This window comes from Furipterus horrens, unplaced genomic scaffold (genome assembly GCF_987537825.1).
Source record: "Furipterus horrens unplaced genomic scaffold, mFurHor1.1.pri manual_scaffold_5, whole genome shotgun sequence".
Lineage (NCBI taxonomy): Eukaryota > Metazoa > Chordata > Mammalia > Chiroptera > Furipteridae > Furipterus > Furipterus horrens.
In genome coordinates, this window is record NW_028327175.1 from 191,302,702 (window position 1) to 191,325,194 (window position 22,493).

At 51.7% G+C, this 22,493-nt stretch overlaps 1 protein-coding gene across 4 annotated transcripts in view; it reads right to left on the reverse strand.

The window, feature by feature from the left end:
- AFAP1L2 (actin filament associated protein 1 like 2) overlaps window positions 1-22,493 on the reverse strand; it is a 92,137-nt gene that overhangs the window by 15,673 nt on the left and 53,971 nt on the right. For 2 of the 4 annotated variants that reach the window (XM_090278643.1, XM_090278642.1), the window contains 5 exons: window positions 19,108-19,236; window positions 12,971-13,045; window positions 11,551-11,645; window positions 4,310-4,400; window positions 1,562-1,645 (listed from right to left, as the gene is read on the reverse strand). In XM_090278643.1, the coding sequence (XP_090134769.1) occupies window positions 1,562-1,645; window positions 4,310-4,400; window positions 11,551-11,645; window positions 12,971-13,045; window positions 19,108-19,236 (474 nt within the window). The remainder of the gene's footprint in view (window positions 1-1,561; window positions 1,646-4,309; window positions 4,401-11,550; window positions 11,646-12,970; window positions 13,046-19,107; window positions 19,237-22,493) is intronic. The other 2 variants (XM_090278645.1, XM_090278644.1) reach the window with 1 other exon arrangement.

Consider the following 22,493-nt stretch of genomic DNA (forward strand, 5'->3'; position numbering starts at 1 on the left):
TACAACTTCTACAGACATGCTCCGTCTCCTTGAGTCCTCTCTCCTCCCCCATGACTCCCTTCAGAAAAGAAACATCTTGTGGGCCCCTATGTTCCCTTCCTCGGAGATCCCTTCTGTTACCTGCATGGCTAGGTCCCTGCATACAAAGAAAACAGAACCACATTTGAATTCAAATATAGAAAATGGAATGAGGCCACTGCCCCTGGTTATTCTAGCTACAAGGCCAATGAAAATGTGCTCTACATTGTTTTAATATGTATTTCTCAAAGTAACACTTTAACTATTTTAATATCAGTTTTCTTTGAAAGCAGTGTGGTACTACTCCCTTCCCTGTCTCAATAAAAATGTGGCACAGTTCTTAATTTTATACCTATTAAATAAGCCAAGATCGAAAACAGCGGTGCTGCCCCGTGGCAGACCCCGGCCCCTCCTCCCGCGGGTGGCCACCTAAATTAACACAATCCTCTCCCGAAACAGTCTGGCAGCCTATTGGTTCAAGAGCCATAAAAACACCCTTACCCTTTGACCCAGTAATCCCGGCCCTGGCCGTTTCTCTTAGGAAACTAGCTTTTAAAAAAGGAAGGAAGGAGGAGAAGGTTACATGCATTAAGATATTAATTCAAACGACTGAGTAGTCACAGAAGAACAGGGAAAAGTATGATTATAGCTGTGCACCATGCAACTGTAATCGATGAAAACGCTGAAGGCTACTCTGCAACTTGACAAACTCGATACATATGATGGTCAGTAAGAAAGCACACTTAAAAGTTTTAAGGCGCCAGTAGATCAGTACCGAACGCCCACCGGGAGAATTCAAAGTAGTTGATTTGACCTGGTGGTAGGATGAGGGTGATTTTATTTTAAAAAGCCCACACTGTCAGGATTGCTGTTATCTGTACAGTAAGTAAAAGAAGAAAGAGGGGATGTCATTGGAATACCTCCTTCAGTAACAAAAATTAATGTGGGAGGCCATGGGGTTCCCTGTGAAGAAATCGGCCAAGTCCCTTGCTGTTTTGTGCTTCTGGGGCTGCCTCACGTGTTCCAAGGAGAAATCTAACCCCTGCCCAGCCACCTCTGGGGGGCAAGGAGAAGCTAATTGAGAAGAAACAACACAACACCCTACCTCAAGCTAACCCCAAGTAGCTTGGAGGAAATGTAGGGCAAATGTATTAATTTTATTTCTCCCTAAAGACCAATCACAGCCCCGCCATAAATGCAGGGTCTTTTTAAAACAGAAACTTGGCTTCTGGGGGTCCCAGGGTGAACCGAGGTGAAAGGCAGGATAATCAGATAATTCCACCCCCATGTCTGCAGTCCCCGCTCTGTCCTGTAACCTGTCCTCGGAAACGGGGGACAGAACAACCAAGCAGCATTGAGTCCTTCAGCCACGCATTTGGGTGCCACAGGCAGGGGTTTGTGGAAGGATGACACATGGCATGCAGGAGCCAGGCACCGGGACAGAATGAGAGCAGAGGCCACACGTGGGGCATGCACCCTGTCTCTGAGAGCCAGGCAGCAGGCATGGAATCACTGGCATGCCAGCTCTGGGCACAAGCAGTACCCAAGGTGATGGTGGCGTAAATGACTCCTTCGGGCACCTGCACCCATCTGGGGACTCCAGTGGGGGGAACTCTGCTGGAAGGACCTGTGTGATATCCAGAAGCACAAACAAAGGCAAGAGAGAGATAAGATGAAGATAAGGGACAGACCCAGGAGCAGTGATGCCGAGATGCCCAGATGAGGAGGAATGGCTGCCCGCCCCCAGAAGTTACTGCTTTCCCATCGGAGGTGTGGGCTTGTCTGGAGACGCCCCCGCCCAGCCACGGACTTCACTTCCCAGCCCCTTCGCATCCAGAAAGGACCACGTATGTGACTACTTGTCACCAATGGAATGCAGGTGGATGCGATGTGTGTCACTTATGGCTGGGACATTTAAGAAGCACACAGGGGTTCTACTTGCTCTCTTTGCAGAGGATTCTGTGGCTGTAGAGGGTGGCTGAGCCCATGCTGGAAGGAGCCTGGGCACCCGCACTACCTGCAGCCCAGTAACACCTGCTGAACGGTCCATGGGTGAGAGGCAGACTGGTATTGTGTTACCATGAACCGAGAGGGGGTACCCTGGCAGAGCAGCCGTCATTACCCCAACAGCAAGCATCATCACTGAAGGAGCTCAAGTCTCGGGGAAGCAAGACAGACACTCTGATCCGCTGCACGGGCCATCCGGGCACTTACTGGACTTTTTCTGGCAGAGAGGACTCTGACCCTGTGGGGCAGTGTGGGGACAGTACTGATACAGCAGGACAAGAAACCAAGACAGTGGTCTTTTGCAGGAAGTCAGCAAAACTGCAGTTGGCCAACGAACAAGAATGGGGGCTGAAGGCCAATGGTCATTCCTCCTGTTGTGACCTGTGTGCCTCACTATGCAACCAGGCGTGGGGGACAACAGACAGGAACTGAGAGCAGGCTGGCTTATATCGCAGGTAAAGCTGCTCCTGCGTGGCAAGCGTGGCCAGTTCTCCCCATGTTGCCCTTGGTCCTTGTCCTGGCAGGAGAGGAAAGGCAGTCTGGCATCTTCTCACCCCCTTGCTGCCCTTGTGACGACCCCCAATATGAATTCACAATCCAGAGACAGACACCAAGAAGCCCGGGTCCTTCTGAGCACTTGTTTGTGTTGAGATGTGGTGTCTGCCCTGCAAACAGGCCCCTGTCTGGCAGGCAGGCCCCGGCTGGCTCAGGCCACACCCGTGAGAGCGCCCCGGGTTACAATGCAGGGTAGGGGCGGCACGGTGCCCACCAGTGAGTCACTGCTTCCCCCTTCCAGACGCAGCCACACGCCCTCAGCTCTGCTCTGAAATCTCAGCTTGGCTGGCTGGTGACTCCCAAACGTCTCATACACTTAGGGGATTCAAGCTAAGTGACACCTGCCCACCAACCCAGCTTCTTAGAGGAAAATAACCTCAGACCAGACAAGCTTTACCTCCCACACAGTTCCTGGGGCTGCGGGCAGCAAGTGACGTGTGCCGGCAGAGAGGGCTCCTCCTACCTGCCTCCAAGTGACTGGCCTGGCTCATCCCCACCCCCCGACCCGGTCCTGTTCTTTATGGAAGCCACAAGCCCACTTTCCCTTCACCCCCACCATCAGGGACTGACCCTCATCTCTTACATCTGCACATTGCTTTATGCTTTCAGAGACCTTTCCCTTACAGGGGAGGGACAGGGAAAGAGGTAAGGGGAGAGTGGGAGGACCAGAGTCCAGCCACCTGGGAGAGAAGGTCACAACCATCTCTTCCTTCCAGAACCTGCGGGGCCGTTCTGTGTTAAAGAATTTGTACAGCAAGAGCATTTCTGATCTCACTTCCTCGGGCTAAGAACCACAGGCCAAGGACTGCTGGCCCCGGTGTAAGCCCTGCCCCATAGCACAGATGATCTTTTTCATACCCAGGTCAGCCACCAAGTAACCTTCCTGTCTCACGCAGAGAGAAGCTGGTCCTCTCCGTGGTCTGCAGCTGACTTCCGCATCCCCAGCTCTATTTCTCCCCGACCCCTCCACCTCACCAGCTCCTGCTCCATGGACCTTCTTGCTGTTCTTCAAATGTGCCAAGAGCGCTCCTGCCTCAGGGCCTTTGCATGTGCTGTGCTTCCAGGAAAGGATTTCCTGCAGTTTTCTGCCCCATCCATTTCCCACTTCACTTGTGGTGCCACTATCAGAGAGGCCTTCCCTACTTAACATAACACCGCCCCCCTGCTGCCTCCAACCCCAGCTGTTTCCATCTTCATCATCACCTGACACACCCTATGTTTATTTGCTGTCTTCCTTTCCACACGGAACCTAAAGGCTGTGACTGCTGAGCTCTCTGGCCCTCCGAGTTCCTCACTCCAGGAAGGGCGCTTGGCTCACAGGGGTCAGAGGGTAACGCCGGGCCAGTGAAGGGACCCTGGGAACCAGGTCTGGGCTCAGCCTGATCACATTTCCCTTGCTCCCGAGGGCCTGATGCCCCTTCGCCAGCACACCTGCCCCCCGACACATTTCTGTGCTGAATCCAGCCACACCCAGGCGGGAACACTGGAAGCATCGGGCACATAAACCAGTTTCTGTGGACCAGGCCGACCCCTCCTTGCAGGCGGGCTGGGTCTGCGGTAGGTCTCAGCTCCCCAGCAGGATAGAGACTCAATGCTCTGCGGCCAATTCTCAACTTGGACAACGCTCACTGGTAACAGCAGCCCAGGCAGTCCACCGCTTCCAGCCTTGGCATCTCTGCAGGAAGTGGCTGGACCCCCTCCGAGCCCGGGCCCTGGCCCCGGCATGTACCGTTGAGGGATGCATCGTATGGCTCAGCCTCTTCATAGTAGCCCTCCGCAGACTCGATCTTTGGGATGGAGAGTTGTTTCCGTTCTGGAATCTGTGGTATGAACAAATAAAGCAAACATTTTTCAGATACGATACACTGGCAACGACTTGGAATTAACCCTTTGGGTAGAAGGAGGGGGAAGTTCAGAAGAAAACATGTCCAGCTGGACTTGAGGCAGGCCACCTGGGAGGGAGAACGTGGAGCACCAGGCCCTTGTCCACTATGTCTGCAATGCATCCCCCAAAGGGCTGTGGGCACGGGGCTTCACCTCACCAAGCCTCAGCTTTCTCCTCTGCAAGATGAGGCTCAGACCCCCGCTGCACGCACAAAATATCATCACGCACGTGACACATAACACACAAAGTCCAGATGGTGTCAGGCTGCTGCGGTAGCTATAATGACTTCTAAATATAATATGCTTTCTAAAAAGACAAGGGCTAATCAGAGGCACATGGAGGAAGATGATCGGGTGTCTAAGGATTTAGAAACTTTTACCATAATAAGCTCAATCATTCATTCAGCGGATATCGGATGGTTCCTGCATACCAGCTGCAGGACGTGTCCAGGGGGTCAGTGCTAACACGGACTAAACTAGGTAGTGGATGCTCACAGCCCCTGATCAAGCACATCGTCAACAGTGCTATAATAGATGAGGTCAAAGTTCTGTGGGGACCAGGAGGGTGAGGACCATTTAGGACCAAGGAAGGATGCTCAGAGGACAGGATCTTTGAGCTGCGTCTCAAAGACAACCCTGGGATCTTATGTGGCATAGGGGTGGGATGAGCACAATCTGAATAGAATAAAAACATATTCTAATATTATAACCTTATAATAAAAACATAGAATAAAAGCACGGAACGTGAAATCGTTGCTGTTCCTCCATTAATCCACCTGTAAAATGGGCACCAGACCATGAAGCTGATCTTGTAAGCAATTGCAGGGGACACACCAGAGACAGATTGTTGCACGACTATCACTGTTACAGGTCAGAAATGTAGAAGCACCCGCCCACATGAGCCTCCAGCTCTGTCTGAATCATGAAACCCGTGAGGAGGGCCAAGGGAATATTCCTAAAGAGCTGAGCACAGAAATGGCCTGCAGTGCCTTTCCATTCCTGGCTTGGAAAATCCACCCAAGGGTCAAGCCTGGGCCTTTTGGGGAGCTCCAACTGACAGCAGAGGAAGGCTCCCAAGGTAAAGAGGTTGGGGGGGCACCTCAAAGAGGAGGCAGCCAAAGGAAGGACCCCCGCCGGGCCCTAAGCCCAGACAGTCAGCCCGGGCTTGGTCCCCTGGAATGGGACTTAGCACGGGCTGTGAGTGTCCCCTCCCAGCTTCCCCATGGCAGAGTAAAGCTGCAGCTGCTTCACCAAAACCATGCTCCCGGGCCAAGTCCTGTGTGGCTTGGCGTCGAATGTCTATTTGTATTAACTCTGGAGTGAAAGTAACTGGGTTTGAATCCAGGCTTTAGGACTCCGCAGATTGTAGCCCTAGGTCTGGAACAGCCCCTCTGAGCCTCACTCCTCCTCTGTCAAGCAAGAATAGTCCTGAGGTTGTCTTGAGGATTCAGGAAGGGGAAACGTGACAGGGTTTCTGCAGGGTGTGGCCCATATCAGAGGCAAGGAGGCTATGGTCATCATTGTCTGGGGTCTGTAGGAGCCAGGTTACTAAATTGCTGCCTAATAAGTGGAGACAGGGCCGCAGAAAGAGGGGTGGCAGAGGCCAGGCCACAACCTGGGTCCCATACAGGGTCCTTTTAACTGGATCTGGCCTCACACCAAGAAAACTGATACGAGTCCCAGAGGCAGGCTCTGAACAGCTTTCACCCCAGCAGGTGCAACACCCAATATGCAGAAGGAACAGAATAATCTGTTCATTTCCTAAGCAGACCAGCTGCTGCACTGGGTTGGCAGGTGCAGCTGCTGAAGGGGTTCAGCTGGGGGCGGCACCTCCAGCCAGGCTGCTTCCTCATGGCTGGGGCCTTGGTACAGTGTCCATCATCGGTAGCTGCTAGTGGATGACCTTGCACCTTTGCTGCCGTGAGCTTGGCCAGAGGTCTGGGCTCCTGTCAGCCAGTCCTGGTCAGCCTGGAAGGGACTCAGCTGTGGTCCTCTGAGGAGACAGGGTCCTCTCACCTGGGCGGCAGTAGCAAAGTCTCTGCATGTGGGTCCTGGGGCTCATGTTTCCTGAGCTAGCCGGGCCTCCAGCTCCAGCCCCCACTCCCACAAAGTGGTGCTGGGACCCTTCTCTTGGTGAAGAGGTGGGTCCCATCTGGAGAGAGGCTCTGAACACCCACGATCTGGCACCAGACTGCATTTCTGTGATGAGAACAGGGCAAAGGGGGACTGGAGCCTGCTGTGGGAGCTCATCCTTACATTGCCACCGCGTGGGCCTGACTGTCCTGTCTGGGGACGTGTAGGGGGAGGCAGTATAGATAAGGCAGTGGTAGAAATCCGACCTCTGGGCCTGGGGTTTGAATCCTGACACTGGCAGAACTGAGCTGTGTGACTCTGGGCAACTTAGTTGACCTCTCTGGGTATCAGTTCTTCCACTGTAAAATGGGAAAAGAGAGTAAAAACACTTCTCAGAGGGGCCTGTTATGAGGATTAAACTGGGCTCAGCATTATTAAGTACTCAATAAACATGAGCTTTCACTAACCTAAAAAAGTAAAACATAAAAGTATCAATCAGAGGGAGAAAAGTTGCCACTAAACATGTTTGATGGCAGGACAGATGTACCCTGGGGAGACTGGAGACCAGGCTTGACCAGGCTTATACTAAGCTCTGTTTCTTTAAACAAGACTGTCCCTGCTTTTTTTTTTTTTAAAATAATTTATTTATTTGCTTATTTATGTATTTATTTTTAGAGAGAGGGGAAAGGAGAAAGAGAGGGAGAGAAACATCACTGTGTGGTTGCCTCTCACCCACGCCCCCATCTGGGGACCTGACGTGCAACCTAGTCATGTGCCCTGACTGGGAATCGAACCAGCAACACTTGGCTCGCAGGCCTAAGCTCAATCCACTGAGCCACACCAGCCAGGGCGCAACAGTTCCTGCTTTTAAGCCTGCTGGGCAAAAGATAGGGCCCTAGGTTAGTTAAAAGATAAAATAATTTACATAATTCCAAAGACAGTCACCTTGTTTTACAGGACAATGTCCTATATCAGAGGTCAAAGGAGCAAGAGAGCCTAACTTCCCAGGGTTAAGAATAAAGGACTATTATTTTAATCACCATTATCATGACTATGCATATTAAATGAAGATGTAGAAGAGATGTGACTTCAAAACCTGAAGTAACTTTCTGAAGGTTCACAGGCAGGGATAGGAAAGAAGCCCCCTCCCCCACGCTCAGCATGATTTGCCAGAGGTTGGCAGACTTTTTCGGTCAAGGGCCAAACAGCAAATACTTTCGGGATCTGCAGGCTGTACAGCGTCTCTGATCTCGGCTGTTCAAGTCAGCTGACGCAGCGCAGAACTATCCACAGATGACACAGAGCTCAGTAAGTGTGGTTGCGTTCCAGTGAAGCTGGCTTCACAGATGAGCAGGTGGCTGTGGATTTGGCCGGGGGCTGTTTTGATCATTCTGATCTAGATTACAGCCGAAGATAAGGGGTGGCCCAGAGGACCAGAGGTGGCCTTGCAGTTCGAGCGACCTGGCCCAGAGTGCACTGTGGAAGGTTCCTGGGTGGGGGCTCCCCAGACTGACCGAGGCGACGTCATTTGCTCAGGAAGCTGCTCACCCCCCGCCCCGCCCACACACACACACAGCAGCTCACTTAAAGCCAGCAACAACGCGTGTTCAGGCCTCTGGGGGCACACGGGGTGGAGATGGCTGTGCTGGCCAGGAGCATCAGCAGTGCCAGCAAACATCTGTTTCTCCTGCAGTGACCACAGTACCTGGCTGGGCAGTCAGTGGCCTGAAAGTGCCACAGCTGCCTGAGTCACTGGCCACACCCGCGAGGTTGCTCCAAGCCCCTGGCTGACCCTTCCATTGCTGGCCAGGTCTGCTGTCCACTGACCCTGTGGGGGAATGGAGGGGGACCCAAGCCACCAGAGAAAGAATCAGGACATTCTGAGCATGGGACAGAGGCCATACTCCTGGCCCAACCATAGACACGGAGGGCGCCAGGCAGATATCCAGCTTCTGCCACGGCCACTAGCAAGGCGGGGCTGGATATTTACTAGACCAGCCACCATGGCACCCTGAGGCTCTGGGCTTGGGGTGGGAAGGGGTGTGGCTTTCTCTGTCTGAAGGAGAGGCGTCCCGGGGCCACTCCAAGCTCATGCTCCCAAACTGCAGCTGCTGCTCAGGCCCCCCTCGACCTCTTCCCCCTCCCTCAGAGCCAGAAGACACAGCTGTTCCCCACTCCGCCCTGACGCCGCTCCTCTGGGGGCCTTGGGCTCAGAGTTATGGCCCCTTGAGCCAGACTTGACCAGAGAAGAAGCCTGAGGGAAAGCAGGCACGTGCGTGTGTTTGTGCGTGCCAGGAGGGGGGGCGGGGAGACCCCAGATTACGCCAGCCACCCCCTCTTTTACTCCACATCCACAAACTCCCTGGGGTGGGGGCGGGTGCCCAGGACACAGCTAGGAGGGACCGTGAAAAGGGAGTTGCAGCCAGCACCCCTTGCCCTTCTTAGCAGAGAAGTTCTACAAGGATCAGCTGCTTTGCTGGAAATCTCCCCAGGGCCTGGAGTTTGTCCACAGGAACAATTACCGCAGGGACTGTGTGACTCTTGGGTGGTGACAGTTTCCCCAGCCCCAACCAACAGAGCCTCTCCTGGCCCGAAGCTGCCCTGCCTTGCCCACCGGCCCTGCCTCTCACATCCCTGCCCAGCGACCTCCGGACCCATGCCCCAGGTGACTGGCGAAGGAAGAGTAAAAGCCAATGCCAGCGACTGGGACTCGTGGGACCCGGGGCCTCTGGGCTCACTACCACATTTGTCTGTGAAGCACAGATTTTCAGAGCAAGTCAGCCCCACCCAGCACTCAAGGCCTGTGGGACTCTACCTGGGGAATGCACCCTCCAACCAGGTGTGGCCCCACCACATGCTGCCCCAGGAGGGGCCCGCGGAGGCACTTCCACTGCACAAAAGCCAAAAGCCCTGGGTCAGAATCAGAGGCTGAGTCAGGATAAGAACCTTCCTGCCCTGGCTCGGAGCGGCCACCTCTCCTCTCCGGCCACCCAGCAAGAGGTACCTGGGACACATCGGAAACCACAGCACTCCCACAGGGCCACAGCCAGCAGCAGCTGCAGGGAGCAGAGGGGGTGTGCTGTCTCCCCCATGTACTGGGCAGAAAGCGACGGGGAACCTTCTGGAGGGAACTGGACTAGTGCCTTCGCTCTGCTAGAAAGACCAGCGTAAGTCCGGGAGGCCACGGAATGGCCTGGACAGCGGGAACCTGCATCCGATGCCTGGCCCTGCCACCTCCTGGGGGTTTTAACTCCCAGAGCCTCTGTTTCTGCCTATGAAAAACTGGCAAACACAGGCACCCCTCGATGGGTGGTGAGGAGGACCATGCTTGAGGGCAGCTCAGAGTGGGGCTGTCACCAGGGTTGTCAGTATAGTGGGGACACCCAGGGACTCAGGCTCAGTCCATCAATCACACCCAGCCTTACGTGAAGAGTCTCTGCAGCCAACACCCAACTCAAGGAGTCTCAGGGAGGGGTGGGGTAGGGAATGTGGTCCCAAGCACTCCAGGTTCCCCCCGGTGTGGCCTGAAGAAAGCAGCTTGAGGACACCTGCCACCCCTCAGGAAGACATGAATGAAGGGGGCTGGCCCGGGGTCAAGATCCCCTCAGCCCACAGACCTCGATGACAGATGGCTTGGTGGGAGCTCAGCGTCCATGGAGCCACACAGCTTCCTGCTGGCACTGACCCCCCAGAACCCCTGCCCCCCAGAAATCCTTCCCAGCTCTCACCTCCTACCTCATGAGGAAGCCTCCCTAACAAGAACCTATAGGGTTCAAAATCTAGCTCTGCCACTTCGAGGCTGTGTGACATTCAGACCTACGAACCTGCTGATTCCAGGCTCCTCACCCATAAAATATAAACCTACTCCTTACCTCTCTGAATACTAACGCACAGCCTTAGGCCACTGAATAAGACAATCTTTTCAGAGAGAGATTCCCATTCCTTTCATTTAAACACCAGGAAACAAAGAGCTGGAGATCTTACTAACTTGCTCAAGGTCAAAGAGCTAGTGCCTGGCACAGCTGGGGTCTGAACCCAGGCCTATGATTCCATAATATGATTCCATAATGCATTCCTCCCTCCCCCACTCCCTTCCTTCCTTCCTTCCTTCTTTCCTTCCTTCCTCCTTTCCTTCCTTCCTTTCTTCCTCCTTCCCTCCCTCCCTCCTTTCCTCCCTTCTTTCCTTCCTCCCATCCATCCATGTGTGGATGGCTCACTGTGTGCAGACACAGGCCATTAAACTAAACAAGAGACACAGTCCCAGTCCTAAGGAGCTTATACCTGGCCTGGGAGGCAAATAATACACAAGAGCATTTTCATGGTGGTAAGTGCCGTGGAGGTGGTGGCTAGACAGTGGGACAAGCAGTCACTGGGGCAGGATGGAGGTGGGATCCCTGACGTGGGCAGGTCAGGGAATGTCTATCTAAGAGATGAAGAGGCAACAGCCATTGAAGAACCAGGCCCAGAAAGTGCCAAGCCCCTGAGCTGGGACCAACCATGTGGCATAGCCCAGGAACGGAGGAGAGGCCAGTGAAGAGCACCTGCCAGGAGGCTGGGGATGCAGCTGGGCCACACTGGCTAGGCCCTGGGGCCATGTCAACAAATGTGGGTGTTTTTTCCTAAGTTCAGTGAGAGCTACTGGTGGACTCCCAGCAGGAAGTGCAGTATGATGTGACTTACAATCCTAAAAGTTTCACTGTGGCCAGAGTTGGTGACTGTTCTAGACATGGCCCCACGTGGTGCTGGGTAAAGAGCCTGTCACGGCTCGGACACATCGTGGCACCTGCTAAAGGTAATCTTCCTCATCTCCCATTTCTATTACCCCGAGCAAATGATGTCACCTGCAGACAGGCTTACTTTTTTGCTCTGCCCCTCCGTGGGCCTTGCTCCATGCCCAACACACAACAGGTACTCAGAAAATGCCAGACACTTGGTGGACTGACCCCTGTGAAAACAACTGGAAGTTCATGGGGCCCCAGTCAGGGAAGGCAGGGGTCTGGGACCCACACTCACGATCTTGGGGGGCGGGAGGTCCGGAAGACTCTTCTGAGGGGCTGTGGAGTGCTGGCGGGGTTCCCCGTTGGTCAGTGGGTTCTGCTCCTCGGGCTCTGTGGGCAGCAAGCGGGAGAAGGCTTCAGTGAGGGGCAGCCAGCCTCGCAGCAGGCTCTCATTATCCAGGAATGTCTGGTCACATGTGCCCAGGCGTTCTATTTGAGCAGGTGTTAATTACCCAGGCAGCTGGTCCCTGGGGCCCGTGTTGTTTTTCCTCCAAGAATAGGGTGCGGTGGTGCCTCCACCACAGATTCCTCAGAAGGGGCTGGTTTGGGTTTCTGGCAGGCTCCGCACCCTCTCCTCCACCTGCCCCACGCCAAAAATGGCCTAGCCACAGAGCTTTAAGGAGCAGAGGAGGTGCCCTGCGGTCACTATATTAAGCCACTCTCAGCTCTGACCCTGTGATTACTGCTCTTTCCTTCCCACAGTTTCTCTGGAAGGCCTGCGGCCCCAGGCCCGGGGGCTGCTTTCATACCGATGGGTCCTGCTGAGCCCCAGACTGGCGATGGGGCAGGAGGTGGCAAAGCCGCACTGAAGGATTTGACCACGAACCCCCTGTGTGTTTTTAAGGAAAAGGCACCAAAGGCTCTTGTGTGTCTGACCACTTTGGCCGGTGGCCCAGGCCCCCTTGAACAGACAGACTCAGGCAGATCTGACCTCGGAGCTTTGGTGGCTGATGTTTTGAAACCAAGCTTTTAATAGGACTGAAAGCTTTTGGGTGCTGGGTCTACACCTTTGTATTTGAGTAACAGGGAGCTGGGAGGAGGGGCTTCCAATCGTCCCTTTTCTACAAGCAGGGAAGCCCTGGAAACCTCTGTGTCTCCCTGGGGTCTGCCAGTCCCTACTCCTGGAGGTGTTCAGAGGAAAGTAAAGAACAGGGCAGAGACTAAGACAGCATGGAAGACACACTCTGTTATTCCAAAGGAGGAGAAAATATTCTGCCATAAAAAGCACCTTTGAAAAAACCCTTTAATATTATGGCAGTTGCTAACATCACCATCCCCCCCAAACACACATATAGTATCCAGTCTTCCATCAAAGGACATAAAGTTGGAACTGGGATCAGCACCATCCACCACTGCTTTCTTCAAACATTTGAATTATGACTTCCTATTCCTTGGACGATGCTGGGAAAAGCTGAGAGGGCTTCGGAACAGATTCCTGATCTATGAGGGGAACGTGAGACCTTTAAAAGGCAAGGAGGTGGCCCAGTGAAACATCCCAAAATATGTCAACCCAAAATACCATCAACCAAAATGTGACTTCCAAAAATATCTCCACCGGGCCTGTCTGTGGTGCTGGCTGGGAGGAAGGCAGGGTGGTGGGTCAGGACCAAGGCTCATACCTTCCCTGCTCCTGGGAACTGGCCCCAGCCTCATACCTTTGTCTTGGGACTCAGCATTCTGTTCCTTGTTGACTGTCACTTTGTTCATGTAAATGTACTCCTCATCGGAACCTGCACAGGGAGGAAGGAAGACACAGCTTTGCGTGAGTCCATGAAGGGAAAGGACTTCCAGAGAGAAACGATGTCCCCTAGAGACGCTGTCATCTGCTTGGGTTCCAGGAAAGACACACAACACTTTGAATTGAATGAAAGAGTCCAACATAGAGGAGTTGACAGATATCAAAAAAACAGAAATGCCAAGTTGCTGACTGTTTGTTTACTATGAGGGTACAGAGTGTTAAGGGAAAAAGCACCCATACCTCAAAGATTTGCCTCATGGTCCACCAAGCAGAGAGAGTTCTCTAGGTTCTCTACCATTTTATTTAAATTGTAAAATTCTATCAGTCATTCTCACTCTAGTCTAAATTACTTGCATAGGCTAATCTATATAAAAGATAGGTCACATTAAGGATCTGAAAGTTTAGCTCCCAGACATCTAGGTGGGGTGCCATTGTGGGGGCCTGAAGAATCCAAATCATGAGCTCTGGGTTCAGGGGGAGCAAGTACACAGGGAACTGAAACTGGAGCACTTCCAGCCACCTGCTCTACCCTGCAGATTGTACCTTGCAGCAATGTATCACTTCTCCTCCTTTAGAATAATTTCTGCACAGGTGGTCACTTTCCCACTGCCTGCCTGGGCAGAGAAAGGCTCTTCTCCTAACACTTGCTCAGTTTCTAATGCCCAAGGACCTTTCTTCAGAAGCCTGCAGAGAAACTCGTCCTAGTGTTTCTCCTTTTACCAACACTCCTGCATTTCTTTTGCGGTCCTTAATTTGCATTTCCTAGAAACTTGTGGCTGATAAATTCCAGTGGTTGGAGGCCGTGTTACCGAGCCAAGGAACCCAATTCAAACCCCCCACAAACGAGGTAGTTCAGTGCCAGTCTGTTCCTCGCCACAGACCACGCAGACTTGAGCTAACAGGCCTGCAAAGACAGAGTCCTAAGAATTCAGAGGAACAGGAGGAGGATACAACTGGACCTGTCCTCCACCTTCAGCCCATGGGATCGCCAGCTCAATGCCCGGCCCTGCCAGGACCAGTCAGCAACATCACCCCGATACCAAGGGTTACAGCAGTTTATGGAGGGAACCACGAGGCCCAAACAGCCACAACTGGCACATGTCCGCCTCTGAGACTTTCTCCACAGCGTGCCCCGGCGGGGGAAGGGCTCTGCCGGAGAGACAGGAGCTGGGGGGTCTGGGCCAAGCTCTGCCATGAATCGTTCAATTCTGGGCAAAACCCTCACCTGCGCGGCGGCCTTGGTCTTCTTGCCTGCACAGTACGGGAAACAACTGTGATGAAATACTGCCTGTTTCTACCTAACTATTAAGTGTTCAAGAGTCCAAAAGGCAAATACTAAAAAATTTGAAAAAGTAAGGTAAGCTTATAACTAACAAAGATGAAAAATGACAGCCTCAAATAGGGAACTCACTCCCAGTCTCAGTAGCAGGAAAATGAAACAAGCCATTGGCACATCAACACACGTAACAGCATGTCGCCTGGAACAATATGCAGATCACTGACGAGTGTGTAAATTGGCACAGCCATTTTGGAAGGGGTTTCGGAGGATAATTTAATTGTAAGTGTTTCTATTTTTTGATCCAGCATTTCCAATGCCAGAAATCTCTCCTGAAGATAAACTCCGGCATGTAAACACAACTGTGTTTGAGGATGTCCGCTGCAATATTGTATGAGGTTTCTTTAAAAGAAAAAAACAAAGAACAAAACTTAAATGCTCACTAACAGGAGACTGGCTGAACAATGTTGCTCATCTCTCAGTGGCTGTGACACAGTTGTTAAATATCTGCTGCTTACAGAGATAGCCAAGATTTATAGTTCAATGAAAGGATCACATTTCAAAATAGCAAAACAGAAAAAGTATGTGAACTGTCAACACGTGGAAATGTGCACATGCAGCAATTATAAATGTGAAGATAAGGTAAAGCAGAATCTAGAGGCAAGCCACAACTGCACAAGAATACTCAGATGACCCTGATAAAGATCAAAAAGGGAATCTAAGGAACGTAAGTCATGTCTAAGGCTCATTTTACATTTATCTCTTACTGTTGACTAAGCCCACACTCTCATACAAAAAATAAAAGGAACGATATGGCTATTGTTTTAACTGTTAGAATTCTGAACAGGTGCTTTCTCCCCAGAGGGAGATGTGTAAGTTACAGAGAAAACTCCCATTGGCCTCGTCAAGCGATGTGCCTCCCACCTTGGGCTCTCTGCAGGCCATTGGCTGAGGAGGTTCTTATTCTCAGAGGGTCACTAATCCAGTACCATTCAAGTTGGTAGGTAGGAGGCTCCCAGAACCACCTGCAACCAGGGGAAAAGCCCAGTGACCCTGGCCCTCCAAAGGGAGGCTGCTGAGCTGTCCATGGCTGGGAAGCAGCAACCTTGGGAGGGAGAACCCTCATTCATTTTCAGGTGTGCCCTGAGCATCAGCACTATACTAGGTGCTGGGGATACGGCAGAGAACAAAATAGACATTTTCTCTGCTTTCCCGAGCCCAACGGTGGGGGCAGGGGAGCAGGTAGTGGACCCAAACAGAAGAGTCACACAGATGTATGGAAATAATCAGAGCCACAGGTGTGGTTAGAAAGGAGCGCTCATCGTAACCTGAGCACATGCAATTCCTGTGGGAAGGAACATGGCTGCAGGGGCGGGTCCTTCCCAGAAAACTGAGTGAAGGGTGGGGCGGAGACACATGGACCCTCTTTGCTCCAGTTGGATAGACAGAACATCTGAAGCTCTTCCTATAGTCCCTGAACAGGATACTGGGGGTCGGGGCTGCGGTGCGGGGGGACTAAACCTTCACTGGTGAAGGTAGGAACAAACAGCAGGTCCCCAATCAATAGGCCTCACCAACTTGACAAAAAGCAAAGTTCATACAAAATTTGTGTTACAGTAAGAAAACAGAAGATTAAAAAAAAAAAAAAAAAAAAAAAAAAAACATCTCTGGCTGCTGTGGCTCAGTAGATTGAGCGCTGGCCTGAGAACCAAAGGGTCGCCAGTTCGATTCCCAGTCAGGGCACATGTCTGGGTTACAGGCCAGGTCCGCAGTTGGGGGCGCATGAGAGGCAACCACACATTAATGCTTCTCTTCCTCTCTTTCTCCCTCCCTTCCCTGCTCTCTAAAAATAAATAAGGAAAATTGTAAAAAAGAAAAACAGAAAAAAGAAAAAACCCAAGTAGAAAATTCCATTTGAAAAGTGTAAACCGCCCCCGCCCCTCCACACACACACACTCACGCTCTGCCCCAAGAGTGGGAGAGAGGCAACAGCTCCGCCAGTGTAGACCACAGGACATCTCAAAATGACTAGCGGTCTCTACACGTCCTGTGTGGCTGAGCTAATTTTCTGGAAGATACATGGTGAGGCTGAGAGGAAGGCGGATGCTTTCATTCTGGGGGCTTTGGATCCTGTCCCGTGTGGCAGAGATGACTCTGAAATGTTGGCGTTCGAGGAGAACACCGGGGGTAGGTACACCTGCCCAAGCCCTGGCTGTGGCACCCACAGTCATGCGCCCCAAGCAGGTGACTTTCCAAGCCTCGGTTCCCTTGTTGGGGACAACGCCTCCCTCACTGACTTGGGATGAGAACTAGATGGGGTAACCCACCTCATTTCGTACATGAAGCACAGCGCTGGGACCACAGTAAATGCACCAGAAATGTTAGCTGCTGTCAACCACGTTGACATGAAAAGGGTGCACCGAGGGGACCAGAAGTTCTCAAACGGTGGCTATTAATAACTTGATCGTCAACCTTAAGAGGTGACAGCCACAGGCCTCGGTATGGCTGTATATGTATTAGCAGTCTAGGTGGTGCTCTGGGGTGACACACAGTGGGAAGCCCGCTGACCGGTTCTCAGAGCCTCCTGCAGCCGCCTGCAACCCTGAGAGCTGCAGAAGCCAAGGGTAGGAAGCCCTGATGTTGTCAGAGCAGAACACACAAAGACCAAGTATGAAACAAAGGTCATCCTACAGCAAAGGACACAGCACATTCAATCAGAAAGGGGACCCCACACAGGCGGCTCTGATAGAGTGGTTAGAACCAGGAACCATGGTTCACACCCCATTACAGAGGTGTTTCCCAGGTCCCAGCAGAGGTTCCTTATCACTGAATATACTCAGGTCAGAGCACAAGGCAACGGGCCAGGGAGCATGCCCTTTAAAGGACCCACTGATGAATCGTTTTGTGGATGAGTCATCCCCCTCCCCCTTACCTGCCCTGTAATGTGGCTTTCCCATCTGCCATTCCCACCTTTGATGTGCTGCGGACCAGCACTCACGGGCAGGCCAGCAGACGCTCACTACAAAGCCAGGAGGAGCCTGGGAACCAGGAGGTGGCCTGGAGCTGAAAGACCGAGGGGCTCAAGGAAAACACCTCTGATGAAAGGCTCAGGGAGCCAGGATGACTTCACCAGAAGAGAAGCTGTCGGGCAAATAGCAACATGTTCAGCTTTACGACTTCTCTGTTACTCAGAGAATGGAAGCGTTCCACTGGCAACAAAGAAAAGGAAGAGGGACCTTGAAATGTGGCCTGAAAGATTCAGGTTGGACGGAAGAGAGAAATGCCTGGATGTCATGGCCAGAGCAGGTGCGCTTCCCTTCCCTGGCAGCAGTTAAGGGTGCCCCTGCCGAGAGGCAGATGGATCACATGCCCTCTTATGGTCCCTTACTGTTCCCAAACATCATTTCCAATTCTCAAACATCCGACATAAAAATAAAGCCAACTAAACTGTTGTGACTTCACAAGAGGGCTTTTCTTTAAAAAAATCTCAATGTGCTAGATATGAAACTGTATGTCCACAAGAAGACATCCCAAGAGTGTTCAGAGGAGCCTAATTCATAATAGTCCCAATGCATAAAAATCTGAGGGTCCATCCACAAGGGACTGGATAAGCAGATTGCAGCATGTTCTCAGAAGGAAACACTGCTCAGCAATAAAAGGGAGACCCCTGACACACCCCACAGCCTGGATGAGCCCCCTGAGCGAAAGGGGCCAGACATATAATGTACACACTGTATGATTCCATTCACAGGAATCTCAAGGATGGGCCACACTAATCTACGGAGGGAGAGATCAGAACTATGGTTGTCATGGTGTGGGGTAGGAAGGAACTCACTGGGAAGGACAAGAAAGAACTTCCTGGGATGATAGAAATATTCTATGTCTTGTTTTCAGTGATAGGTACACAGGTAATATGACATTAACAAAACTCAACTGAATTGATTACTTAAGATCTGTGTACTTGATTGTATATAAAACCCACCACAGCATTCTGTAATTTACAAATTTTTAAAACTATATTTTCCCATTTTTCTCTTGAGCTGTATGGCACTGGGCAAGTTATTTAAACTCTCTGGACCTCAGTTTCCTCCCCTGTCATAACAGCACTGACCTCGCTGGGCTGTCTTGAAGCTGAAACAAGTTCATACTTGTGCAAGTGGGAAGTGCTCGATTAGGCCTCAGCTGTTTATTGTAAGAGTATATTATCCCTTCTCTCCGTTCAGCTGGTAAGGAAAAGTGCTTGGGAAACCCTTTGCTGAAAACCTCGCTCATGGGCTGATGTGTTGAATAGTTTAGAGATTCCTGGGCTCCCATTCAAGTCCCATCCCTCCTCACACCATTGTTATGGGCTGAACTGTGTTCCCTCAAAATTCACAAGTTAAATCCTAGCCCTCAGTAGCTTAAGAGTATGACTGTATTTAGAGAACGGGGTCTTTAAAGAGGTGAGTAACAATAAATGAGGCCACAGGAGTGGACTCTAAGCCAATATGACCCATGTCCTTACAAGAAGAGGAGATTTGAACACAGACAAGCACAGAGAAGATGGTATCAAGGCCCAGGAGTAGACAGCCACCTACAAACCAAGGAGAGAGTCCTCCAAAAGAACCAAACCCTAGACACGCTGATCTCAGATTTTTGGTCTGCAGGACTTTTAGAAAATCAATGTCTATTTAAGCCACTGCTACCAGTCTGTGAAACTTCGCTGTGGGAGGCCTCATCAATGCGACCATCTGTCCGTGCCCGCAGATACCTCTCCAAGGGCCCCTGGCTACACTCACTGCTGCTTTTGATGTAAAGCTGGAGGAGCTCGGCCAGACCGCTCTTCTTCACCACGGCGGTACTGCTCAGGTTCTCCTGATCCAGAATCTTGAGGAAGTCTTCCAGTTCTGTCAGCAGCTGCTCCAGGGCTAGAGACAGAGAACACAAGAAACCTTTACAGAGGCTGCTTTCTCTTTAAAGGCCTAGCTCAGATACCTCTCCGGACCCTGTGACATCTCACCATGAACCTTCGGGTCATGAGGGGAGGGGTTTGGGGTGAGGCCGGGCAGCACATGGGAGGCCCAACCAAAATGGGGTGCCCAGTGCCAGGGTCTTGGGGAGAGGAAAACAGGCTGTTGGATTTGAGGTGAACAACCTCGGCCAGAGACGCAGGTCTACCATTTGCTGGAGTGACAGTGACCAAGATGGCCCAAGCCAGCCCCATACCCCATGAGAGTCCGGAAACAGATTTTTCTTCCTTGATCAATGTCAATCAAAATAGCCCAGTGTCTGCGGAATTTGAACACAGATCAAACCCACAACCATCAAAAGAAGTGTTACGGTCGACCAATTGTTCATTCTTTCCCCATGAATGGGGAAGCATAGAATCCACTCCAAGGAGATGAAATAGTGATCATTCTGTTTTTGCAGAAATCTGGATGACCCATCAGAAACCACGCTTAAGCAAGTAAAACCTCCCCCTGACTTTCTTCAGTGAGTGAGCCACCTCAACAGCCACCAAGTCCAGCATCACTCCCAAGAAGGGCGTGGTCCCATGGATCCAGCTACCAAATACATGTCTCAAAGACCACACTGCCATAGAAGCACTCGTCAATTTCCAGCTGGAACCACCTTGCAGAAATGCTAGTGCAGAGGGCAACAGTCTAGGAGCAGGGCAGTCACCAGTAATGTTGTTATTATTAGGAGTGACCTAAATCTCTACTAAGAACAGGACGCTGTATTTGCTGATGGGCTCATTATCTTGGCTGCCTCTGCCTGGCTGGCTCTCCAGAACATGGTCATTAATGGCAACCAGCTCCTTGGGGGCCTAATTAGTGCTTTCTAACCATTGGTAAAATGCAGCCAGTGGCCCAAATGCTGCCTGTCATAAAAGCTGGCCCAGGTGCCTAGAAGTGGATGGAAGGTGGCCCTTGTCTTTCTCGAAAGAGATAAGTAGATGTAAAGTGATAGCCTAGGTGAGGCAAGAAAGAAGCCATGTTTGGGTAGTTCTGCCCAGGGGAAGAGCATCATCTCTTGCCCCATTCTTGAGTATTAGCAAGAATGCTGCAGGAGATTTCCAGGAAGCCAATGGCTTTTGCCCAGTTTATTTAAAACTGATTAGTCTTAATGGAATGGGTTTTGCAAGGGTACCAGCTGAGCTCCCAGAACCCACTAATAAGTAAGTCAGGTGAGACCCCAGGGTGTGTCCAGCATTTGGCTGGGCAGCTTAAACTTACTAGAAAATTAAAGAGCAGTCAGGACAGTGTAGTTCCTGCCTTTTGCAAGCTCATTAGCAGGACAAGACTTGCAGAAGTAAAGCACTTTATAGACCAAGGCATACCACCAAAAATTCAAGAGTCAAGTGTGATAGGAGATCAGACAAGAACACAACCCTGGGCCTGGAAGGCTTCTGGGAAGAGGTGGTACAGTAAGGCCTTAGGTTAGTTTTTGGCTTGGTTTTACACAGCTATTCATGAGTTTCCTGTTGCACTTAAAGAAGTCAACCCAGCAAAAACAAAGGCAAAATTTGAGGAAAATGACCCTGAGCCTTGAACTCAACTATAGTGAAGAAGGAAAAGTGAAAGGGCCTGGCAAGGCAAGCAGGGTCTCAGCTGCATTTTTCCTGACCGTCTGAACTTCTTCAAGCTGTTCTACTGCTGTTGCTTCTGAAAAAGGGGGCTGGGGGCACCAAAACTGAAAGGCGTCTCTTCACTTCCACATCCTCAGCTATTCCCAAAAGCTGCCCGATTCCTGGAAAACAGCCTTTGTTTATCTTCACATCAGCAAATGTGTCCTAAGCTGAGGGGTGAAGAGTTCTGTGCCTGGCCCTGGGGTCCCGTGTTTACGGAGAGTGACTATGCAGGGGAAGAACATAAGTAATTCAGGAATGTCTTCAAGGATCAGGAATGTGCCAAGGACAGAGAAACAAACTTTGGGGTTATCGGGGAGAGGAATTTATAAGCTGGCCATGAAGAAGTGAATAGGAACTCACCAGAAAGAACGAGAGGCACTTCAGGAAAAGGGAATGAGATGCTCAGAAGACTCACAAGCTGAAAGCACCCCAAGTGTTTGAGAAACCACAAGCTCTGTGCCTCGAGGTCACAGGGAGCTTGGGGCAGGGTGGGGTGGGCCCCCAAAGGGGGGAAGGTAGTCTCTGAGGCCACAGCTTAAAGGTCAGATCACATGGGCAGTTCCTAGGGGCTTTGTTTATTTTGCTCAAGAATATCTTCCTGCAGGGCCCCTAGGCAACACAGTGGGGAAGGTCACAGAACGCTGTTCTTCATGCAGGCTAGAGGCAGTCATTCTGCAAATGAGGAGGACGCTGTGAGGGGACCAAGGAACCAGGGGACGAGGCAGGGAAGCCAGTGAGGTGACTGCATTAGTGCAGCTGAAAATGGTGAGGGTGTGACCTAATGACAGCAGCCGGGGGCCATGTAGGATGCTGTACCTCCGCCACCTCCAATCCTACCAACCACCCTGCAAGGGCACAGCGTGGCAATGGGCTCCCGAGGCTCAATGGCAACCTAACTTGGTCGCAGCCACAGCTAGTAGTGGCACTGGGGCTGAAATCCAAGAATGTCCAAGTCCAAGGTACTTGCTGCCTGCCATCTGTTGGGAGGTTTATCTGGGTCACGGCATCTGGTTCCTCTTCCACCATAGCCTACAAGGCTGGGGAAATGGGGGTTGGGTGGGGGGCTGGCCTCAAGATATGATGGGGAGAGCCAATGAGACCTGGTGAGAAGTCCATTAGATGAAGGCACTGTAAGAGATGCCCCTGGGTCACTGACAGATGTAGAACGCCACACACAGGCCTGGGGACACGGCCATGAACCACGCAGCCATGGTCCCCTGCCATCAGGGAAGTGAGGTACCAGGCAAATGGGTGTGGGGAGCTTGGGAAAAGCTGATAGCCCCCTTTTCCTATAAACTGGCAGTGCTAGGGGAATGGTAATCAACGGGGTTGAAGAAACACAGTACTAGGAATCAGAGACACCAAACCCTGGATGTCATTTCCCCTCCTCTCTGGATCTGCACGACCCTTCAAGGTGCACCCAGGTCCCTGCTCCACAAAGTGGCCCATGCCCAACTGCATTCAGCTCTCTTGCCATCTTTGGCCTCCCTGGATTCCTCATTGTCCAAGCCAGGTGTCCCCTGTCATCTCGGCATGAGCCAAGTCTGGATCTCA